The 10,000-nt window shown below is 47.6% G+C and overlaps 1 protein-coding gene across 1 annotated transcript; it reads right to left on the bottom strand.

The window, feature by feature from the left end:
• Nucleotides 1–4,176: 4,176 nt before the first annotated feature.
• Nucleotides 4,177–9,402, bottom strand: pck1 (phosphoenolpyruvate carboxykinase 1 (soluble)). The gene is made up of 10 exons (XM_086200332.1): nt 9,305–9,402; nt 7,831–8,122; nt 7,234–7,418; nt 6,929–7,132; nt 6,602–6,789; nt 6,358–6,520; nt 6,024–6,248; nt 5,602–5,733; nt 5,394–5,489; nt 4,177–5,228 (listed from the first exon to the last, which is right to left on the bottom strand). Exons 2-10 carry the CDS (start codon nt 8,052–8,054, stop codon nt 4,771–4,773), a joined length of 1,875 nt encoding a protein of 624 aa, XP_086056458.1. The 5' UTR covers nt 8,055–8,122; nt 9,305–9,402; the 3' UTR covers nt 4,177–4,770.
• Nucleotides 9,403–10,000: the final 598 nt, after the last annotated feature.

The raw sequence follows: 10,000 nt of genomic DNA, 5'->3' as shown, positions 1-10,000 counted from the left end.
TGTTGAGGGTCGCTGCAGCCTCATTGGTCTCCTCAGTGGTTTAAGGTGAGAGGTCAGGCTTGCGTGCACAAAGAGCTCTTTGTTAACCCTGACACAGACGTCCCAGCTAGCAGCTAGCAGCTCCTGCAGGACTCAAACAGGAAGTGCACCATCACGCTGCTGCCACCCGCCGCCCCCCAGCACCCACCCCAAGTAGGCTTCCAGGCCGTGAACCACCAACCTTCACATCACCTTTACATGCAGGTGTCATCTCCAGGAAACCACCCCAGATTTGAAGTGAAACACCTTTGTTCTCACCTTAAAGATTCTCAAGATGTTCACAGTAGAAGTACAACGTCAACTGTAGTATTCCTCCTCACTGCTGTTGCAGGGTGTGCTTGCTCATGGAGAAGTGTTGGGTGTAAATTCATTGAGGGAGTGTGGTGCTGGACCTGCTCCACCTGTAAAGTGTCATGAGAGAACTTTTGTTGGGATTTGGCGCCGTAGAAATAAAACTGACTTGACTTGACTCATTCTTACAGAAGAGACAAAGTCGGCGGAGTAAAGCTCACGTTAATCAAGTTTGCTGCTTAACTGGAGTTTCAGTTCAGTTTTTTGTCATACAGACAGAAACCAAATCAAATAGACCAGGCACCTGGCGCCAGGTGCATGGTCAGGGAACCTGGTACCAGGTACCAGTGGAAGGTTTGTCCAGGTTTGTCTGGTCTCGTGTGACGGCTGCAACTCAACTGTGGTCTCTGGCCTTTGTCCCTCAGACGGAGGTGGACTGATGAGTCGGGACCTCAGGACGCGATCTGCCTGCTGATACCTGCGTGGTCCAGTTTTATGGCCCCTATCAGAACAATCCATCGCACGCTGATAATGGCAGGACTACTTTATGAACGCAGCTGCTGAGTCAGCAGATATCCGCTGGTATTTTTCCATCTGCTGTTGATTCCTGCTCAAACAACCAGCAGGAAACTCTGAGTGTTTCGCTCTCGTTTGTCACTTAAACCAACGTGCGGAGGCAACAGTCAGTTGTTTTGAAGTAAATATACTCCAAAACAACAGGTTGCTATGCATTATTCTGCTGAGTCACTGTAGCTTTGTTCTTTTGATGCTAATGTGCTAGCTGCTCCCTTGGTACGCTGACCTCTGCTAGTAAAAGTCATGTGATGTGCTGCCGGATTACATAACCACAAGGAGGGGGCGGAGCAAGAATCCTGAATAACTGTTGACAATTTTCATTAAAAATGGTTTGCAGAAAAAGAAAGACGCTTTGACAGGAGCATCCAAGCACCTGTGTAGTTACTGATGCACTGGACATTCAAAAGACTTGGACATTCATCTTTCACCTTAAAAAAACACATCAGAAGCTTCAAACGTTAAAATCTTCATGGTTAAACATGTCAGGATTTCAACGTTGTACAGCCAAACATGCAGCAGGAGACACGCGCTGGGACACGGCGCCCTGCGTGTTGGTGAGGTAATTATTTCCCCAGATACGGAGGCTGGAAAACAAGAATGTTTACAGAACACAGAGTCAATCATTGCTCAGGAGAAGACGACCACACAGCAGCGACGGTGTGATGCCGAAGAGGAGGAGAGGTGTGAAGAGATGAGCGTGAGCTTCCAGCCCTGACGCTCGTCTGCTCCATGACATAAGCGACTCTATTAATTAGGAGTGATTGTGTTTTTGGAACAATAACAAAACTGAGCAGTAAGAAGAATCCGGAGCCGCTCTGCTGCGCTGACGCACTTCTTCATTTGTGTTTTCACATCGGCCTTCTACTCCAACGGAGGGTTTCACTTCCCTTGGCCGTCTTTGTTTGCACATGTGAACCACCAAGTTTCTGACATGAAAACCTCGGTGGGAAACGTCTCCCTCGTCCCTGAGTGGAAGAAAGGAGCAGGAGATACACGAAAAGCAGAAGCGGAGATGTGCGTTTTAGTCCAGAACGCAGGATCGACTTCCTGCTTCAGCGTCTCACGCCGCCACTCCAACACCTGACCAATAATCAGGAAGTGACGTGAAGATGAACTAAACCCCGTAGAAAACAACTCAAGTTTATCGACTCAGCAACCAGAGCGAACAAACAGGGTCCCGTATAAAACCGTCGCTTAGAAAAGAAAGCTGGAAAAACAAGTGAACTTGCTATGGAAATGCTGCCTTCGTTGCTGCGTGTCATCACGGTTGTTTATCACACACACGTTTGTGTTGTTCTCCCGGTTTGAACATTACAGACAAAATTCTTCTCCTCGCACACTCGTGATGACATCATCAAACAGCCAGAATTATGTGTTCCTCACAACAGGACTCCAAAACCCTCCGTGAAATGTTTGTTTGTTGGTTTGTTGGTTTTCTTTCAAATATTTGTCATTGGGAAATGCTGCTTACAGAAATTAGCATGCAAACACTCGGCATCGTGATTTAAAAAAAGAGTATAAAATGAGAGAATAAAACACAGATAAAACTAAACAACCTCGAGTCCTGTTGAAACGACTAACTTGAAGTCACATGCCACTCTTTCCAGCAGAGCTCGTCAGATTCTGAGTCTCCAAAGATCAGATGGGGGTCAGGGTCTGGGGGCCAAAGTGCTCCGCCGTGATGTTTGTGTTCTTGGGGCATTCCCAGAATCCTTTGCTGAAAGACGTGAGTGTGAAGGTGGAACATCAATGGACAGATTGTGCTCAAAAACAAGTTAGTGATGATTAACTTCAGCCGTCATTATCACTTGTGTTACACAACAGCTGCAGCAGCACCAGAGGAAAGCAACACCGAGCTTCAAGCTTATTCACTAACTTGGTTATTTGATATTTAATGTTGGAAGATACGTTTTGCGATGTGCAGAGTAAAAGGTGGTGCGGCACAGAAAACTGCTTTTTAAGGTAATAAAATCCTGTGGTTCGAGTCAAAGCTGTGAAACCACTGAACACATCATCAACATCTTCTCCTGCAAAGCTGTTCTTAAGAACCAAGAACCACTTAAAGGGATAATTCACCCCAAAAGAGCATTTTTAGCTTCAAGCTAACGGAAACTGACGGCTAACCACCACAAAACGGTGCAAAAAATGTGAAGTTTACAAACTTTCAAGCGCGTCTTCCAGTATCACTCATCTACAACAACTAAAAATGACACTTCTGTTCCGGCACAAACCTGTTATGGTTTCATTTCCGGTGCTTTTATTTTGTCAACTTGGTTTCCTGTTTCGGTTCGTGGTGTTGTGTGTTAACTTTTCTTTTGTCTCCTGTTCGCTCCCCTCCCCCGATGGCGTTGAGGAGTAATTGGCATCACCTGCGTCTCCCGTTACAGCAAGCCTTTCGCTCAGCGGTGACGCTCCTCAACCCGAGTACACTTCCTACCCACGCGTGCCTCCCCAAGCCCTCACCGCCCTGCACGTCCCCGTCGTCTCGTGTCTTTTTTCATTGGAACGCCTTTTGTTGGATGCACCATTTCACCTTGTGAATAAACCTTTGTTACCCCGACTGTTTCCGCTCCTGAGTCCTTCTAACTCCACGCGTCACACTCACCTCCAACGAGGGGGACGTGGCCGCTCAACTGGATCAGCTGTTCATGTTTGCTGTACTCACAGCCAGAACTGTTCTAAGTGTTCTGATCTCCAGTCAAAGTGTTTGTGGATTATTGATGATACGTCCCGATTAAGGAGACCTGATTATACCAGACGACCTGATTTAGGACAGTTTAGTCATTGTTAGCTTCAAGCTAAACATATGTGGCTGGTTCTTTCTACACTCTGGAGTCACAAAGAAGCGATGGAGGGAAAAACATCTTCGTGAGCTCATGACAGTTCGTGAGTTAATTGAAAGGTAAAATTCACACTGTAATGTCAGTTGAACATCTTACCCCAAAATCTGTGTACTAATTGGGGTCTTACACACACAGGGATACATGGGAAGAAGAATCCTTCCACGTTGTCCATCACGTTGGTGAAAATCAAACACGTTTTATCTCTTACGGAGTCACCAGCTCTCTTTTCTGGACTTTCCTCTAAATACACACAGAACTTTTAACATTCATGAGGAAAGTTTCAATCGTAGAAATCTTTTTCCTGTGGTTGCTGTAAATGTAAAACAAAGTTTATAACTTTTATCTGGATTACTCTTGAAATTCCTCTTTCATGGTACAAAAACAAGAGACCTTTGGAAAGTAAGACAGAAGCAGAAATGCATTTAAATATCTTTATTGCTGTTCGTACTCTTCGGAGACTCAAAAATTACAACAAATACAGTATAAAAATAAATTCAGCCATAAAATAACACTTCACTTCCCCTGTGTTCAGGAGCTCAAACAGCAATGGGTCATTTGCTTAATCTCCACCATATAAATCTGTACGTCGACGACACCCTGATGAATATTAATAAGTTATTAAATAGTTTAACAGTGCAGGTAAATGCACTGCAATGACAGTTTAAACACTTTGGACAGAGGGAAACATTTCCTATTAAAATTAGCAGGTGGTTGTGTGTCAATACATGAGCGCGGTAAGGAATGTTCGTTTTAATTCTCTGAGGTTGTTTACTTCATCTCAACAGCCTCAGCTGAATTCTAAAATATAAGCATTTTCAGCGGCCCGTCAAGTTCTGAGGGTCAAAAACTTCCTCAGTAAAACATGAAGGGGTGTTCAAGAACTGCTCAAATTCTTTGCAAGATTTTCCAATGTACTGTTCTACAGAACAACAGAATTTCTGCTGTAGAATCATCAATATTCAGGTCTGCAGTCATCGACTTGCTGGTTTTATCTTCATGAGCTGCAGCTTTTCTGTCCTCGTTACATCTGCTTTACTCTCTGCTGCAGCAGCTCCAGCTGCCGCGCCACCTCGCTGGGCAGGTCGTCATTCACCTGCGTGGTGAAGTACTTCCGCACCTCATCCACCTCCTTCTGCCAGAACTCCTGGTCAAGAGAGAACAGCTCATCCAAGTCCACATCCCCCTTCAGGCACTGGAGGTTCAGGGAGTTGCTGCAGGGCAGGTAGCCCACGGCGGAGGGCATGGCGCCAGCCTCACCATTCACCCGCCTGAACATCCAGTCCAGAACACGGATGTTGTCACCGAAACCAGGCCAGAGGAAGCCGGCGGAGGCGCTCTTGCGGAACCAGTTCACATGGAAGATTTTGGGGAGTTTGGCACCAGGGCGGTCGGCCATGCTCAGCCAGTGAGAGAGGTACTGGCCAAAGTTGTAGCCAAAGAAAGGGCGCATGGCGAAGGGATCGTGCATGATGACTTTGCCTGGGAAGAGACGAGAGCGAGAGGAAGGAAGGGTAAGCGGCCGAGATATGGAGGACAGGAATTCTTTGGTTAAACTGCGAACAAAGACAGATCTCAGTCATTTGGAGTCTAATTCTCATCCAGACCAGCAGCTTTTCCTTGTTCCTGAATTCAGTTCTTACTGACCTCTGTGCTCAGCTGCAGCAGTGGCCTCGGACCTCATGGCTGCTCCCACAAACACTCCGTGCTGCCAGCTGAAAGCCTCGTACACCAGAGGGACTCCTGAAAGCAGGACAAGTCACATTTTCAATCAGTATAAGCTGATTATTCTCTCATCGTCTGGTCCGTCCTGGTTTCTGACCCTCTTCTCCTTCTGCAGTATTCTCACGCTCACCTTCAGGCCTGCGGCCTCCGAAAATAATGGCCTCGATGGGGACTCCCTCTGGGGATTCCCAGAGCGGGTCGATGATGGGGCACTGATCCGCCGGAGTGCAGAATCGGGAGTTGGGGTGAGCACAGGGTTCCCCTAGAGGGAACAGGGGCAAAGATTAGTCTGCAGCACTGTAACACCGTGTGGGCCAGAGTTTCTCAACCACTGGGCCCGTGAGTGGGTCTAATGATGGTTCTTGAAGCTCCTGGCTCCTGGCTTTATTGGTAATAAAAACAGTCAAGGTCATAAATAAATAATAATCTATCAATCAATAAAATCTTGATTATTTTGGCAGCCTGGTTTTTCAGGAAGGTTTCCTCCTCTGTGACACAGCCAATGCAGCACACTTCCCATTTTTGGGAGTTTGTCAAAAGACAACATCTTACCATCTTCTGAGCTCCAGGGCTTGTTTTTCCAGGAAGTGATGGTGACTCCCTCAGGCAGCGACTCATCCATTCCCTCCCAGTACACACCACCATCACTGGTCTCTGCAACATTGGTGAAGATGGTGTTCTTGATGATGGTCACCATGGCGTTGGGGTTGGTTTTGGCTGAAGTGCCAGGCGCAACACCGAAAAAGCCATTCTCAGGGTTGATGGCACGTAGGTTGCCTGGCGGTCGGGCCCAAAGAGGGAGACATGAAGCAAGACGACTCGTAGTATTTTGGCAGTTCTACTGCTCCTGATGGCAAACTCAATGAAGTGTAAAAAAGTTTGTCACCTTGGTCGTCAAACTTCATCCAAGCAATGTCGTCTCCCACACATTCAACCTTCCAGCCCGGCAGCGTGGGGCAGAGCATGGCCAGGTTTGTCTTGCCGCAGGCACTCGGGAAGGCCGCCGCCATGTACTTCTTCTCCCCGGCAGGGCTGGTGATGCCTAGGATCTGAGCAGGAGGAAGATTAGGGTTGGTTGGTGTGGTCAGGCCTGATGAGGAAGATGTAAGTCAGTGATTTTTTTTCCTTACCAGCATGTGTTCAGCCAGCCAGCCCTCCTCCTTGGCGATGCGTGAGGCGATGCGTAGGGCGAAGCACTTCTTCCCCAGCAGGGAGTTCCCTCCATAACCACTACCGAAAGAGATGATCTGCCTGCTGTCTGGGATCTGGGCGATTAACGTCTGCTCGGGGTTACAAGGCCAGCTGTTCACCAGGGGCTCTGAGGGAGGAGGTCATATATTGGTTGATTATACTCTCTTAACTGTTAGCAGAAACAGTGTCAATAGTAGCCGTACTATCTGTACCATCTGTAAGCAGTAGTAATTTATCTTTCTAGTCTGACTGTAGAAAAACTGTACTTTTAAGTGGCAGAGGGCAGCCGACGGAGTGCAGGCAGCGGACGAACTCGCCTGTCCCCAGAGCGGACAGCACAGCCTTCCCCATCCGGGTCATCACCCTCATGCTGGCCACCACATAGGGCGAGTCGGTCAGCTCCACCCCGATCTTAGAGAGGGGGGAACCGACGGGCCCCATGCTGAAGGGGATCACATACATGGTGTGACCTGAAGAGGGAGAGAGAAAGTTCAGCGTTACGACTTCAGGGTGAATGGAACATCTTCATTTGTTCAGCGTGTCACTGGGTCGTCATCATCCTCTGTGTTACCTTTCATGCAGCCAGGGAACCTCTGGGTCATGGCTTTGTCAAACTCTTCCGGGGACATCCAGCGGCCCAGCTGGCTGACTCCGCCCTCCAGCGGTGTGGGTACCGTGTCTCTCTGGTCCCTGGTCACGATCACTGTCTTGCTCTCCACACGAGCCACGTCTCTTGGGTCAGTACGGGCCAACCAGCTGCAGGATGGAGATGTGATCGTGCCGTGCTATCATGTCTTCAAGTACCAGTACCTGTATTTGTTATCTTTTTTTTTTGCAGTAAACAACCCTCGAGCTCTATCTTTATGTAATAGCTGCTGCTGCTGAACTAACTGGACTTACTGGTTTGTCAGAACGTTGACCTTTTCTAGTTCTGCTGTTTATGAAATAAGCATCTGAGGACTGATGACAGCAACATGGCACGACAAAATCTGCTGACTACTCGACCTCGCTGGTGACGGCTGGTTAGAAAAACATCCTCAGCCATGACAGACCATCCTCAACACACCTTTTCAAGTCAACTCAATCAAAATGTCCCTCTATTTTTTGAAAAAGTACCACAAGAGAGTTATGTTTTGCTCCTCTTAGCTCCTGCATCTGTTCCACCTACCAGTTCTCATATTTTGGCAGCTTTTTAATCATCCCCTGCTCCTCCAGCTGGGTCAGGATGGAACGATTCTCCTCATCGGATCCATCGCAAATGTGCAAGAAGTCAGGCTGGCACAGACTCACGTTGGCCTCCACAAACTCCCTGACGGCTGGGCTGAGAGCGCTGAGGTCACCCTGCAGGACCCGGGGGCCGCTCTGGTTCTGGGACTGAAGCTGAGGAGGCATGATGGAGGAGTCTGGAGAAGGAGCCAGGAAAAGAGCAAAGACAAGAGGAAGTCTAGGAGTGGACGAGTCTGGGGACAGAACGGGGAGAAAGGATGAGTGTGGATGAGAGAAGAAAAAAGATGAAGGAGGGGAAGAAGGAGAAGGGAGATCAACTAAAATCCATGTCATATTTAAACTGCTTAGGTTTGATCTACTTTTCCATTATTCTGCAAACGAAGGACAACAATGAACCCTGATTAACTGTTGCAGGTGGTAGGTCTGATAGACCAGGTGATCCTGAACTTCTAGACTCTAAACTGAACCTCAGTGAGAGGAATCCCACCTACAGAGACCCTGAACACTTGAGATATTTTGGTTGAAGTTGTGCTCACTTTACAGGGAATCTAATGCCTTTTAGTCTATGAAATTCACTAGAAAGGTGGTCATTTTTGCCTGATTTCCTTATAAAAGTTCCCCAGGAGCACTGAATAATCTTTTTTTTTTTTGGTAATATTTAATTTCTATTTCCTTTCAAGGTTTTTATCTTCAAATAATCTGGTCAAGTTTTTTTTTTCAAGGAATTTAGTTATATCCAAACAGTTTCTAATAACCCGTTTCCCCATCAAATTCACTCGATTTCAAAAGTTTCATAAAATGCATGAAAAAATAGAAAAAAAAAGAACTTTGATGCTTCAAATTGATCAAAACCTAACAAGAAAAATGACCATGATATCAGCAAAGATTCACAGGAATTGTGACAATTTTGGGGGTGGGGAATGAAATTATCATTAAAACAAACTGTTTCAAAGTCAGATCAGTGGAACTTAAACTCAGTCCAACCAAAGATCTGCGGTGAGACGAGTTGAAACTTGCAACTACCTGCAACTACGAGCAACACGCCAGTCAGCGACCTGCTAGTTTACTCTGCTGCAGCGAGTTGAGACAGTGGGCTGTTGGTAACTTGGCAGGCTGAGTCCAGCTTAGACCAGATGTTCACCAGTTCCTCCTGTGACCTGGTCCGTCTCAGCTCATCTCAAGCCAGCTGCCTCTCAGCTTGACAAGTCACCAGAGATAAACGAGACCCTGACTGGCAGGTCTCAGATCTGCGCTAGCAAGAAGTTACATGTTTCAACTCATCTCACTGGGAATCTAAACTGGGTTTCGGGAGCCCCAGTCACAGATCTGGGTGAGCATCCCCGTGCACACCCCAATCCCCCCTCCCTCCCCCGTAGCTCCCTCCCTCCTCACCCCGCAGCCTGACATCAGGTTACCTGGGTAGGTTGAGCTCAGCCGTCAGCTTGGCGTCATCAGTCGAGGTCTCTGTGGACTGTCAGGGAACAGCTGAGGGCTGTTTCTCCTTCCTGGTCAGTTGTGTCTTGGTGTGAAGAGGTGTGCTGCTTTTATACGCTGGGATGTCCCACAAGAGGAGGGAGGGTGGGGGTCATTTGCATGAACCTGTTGTTCTCATGTTCTGTAGATCCGACAAACACAGAGTGTTACAGGCTGGCGGTGAATCATTAATCAGCAGCAGGACGCAACATCATCTTCACATAAGCAGCACCCTCTGCCCCCAGGTGTACTCTTACACACACACACACACACACACACACACACACACACACACACACACACTGTCTGTCTCTCTGCTGCAAAGTTAATCTACACACATCTGAACAACACCATTTGTTCTTATTGTATCATGTTTTTGTTCACAGAGATAAAAACAGTTTGTCACTGTCCAGTCATGGATTGCGTCTTTGAGCTAATCTAAATGTTTGCAGGTCAGATAGCAGCAGCGGCGGCGGGGAAAACAAGGAGCCCTCATGAGTGTCTCTGACGTCCCTCCTCGGCGTGGCAACCTCACATCCTCGCACACCAGACGCAGAACTTTGGCCCGCAGTGCTGAGTGATGTAAGTTTGACCGTCAGTCTGGTTTATGACATGGGCAGCGCCTGGGCTGGCCTCCT

This window comes from Aulostomus chinensis, chromosome 3 (assembly GCF_037954235.1).
Source record: "Aulostomus chinensis isolate RoL2024-O1b breed Wild chromosome 3, RoL_Achi_v1.0, whole genome shotgun sequence".
Taxonomy (NCBI): domain Eukaryota; kingdom Metazoa; phylum Chordata; class Actinopteri; order Syngnathiformes; family Aulostomidae; genus Aulostomus; species Aulostomus chinensis.
Note: the sequence above shows the minus strand (reverse complement) of the source record. Positions and strands in the feature narration are given on the sequence as shown.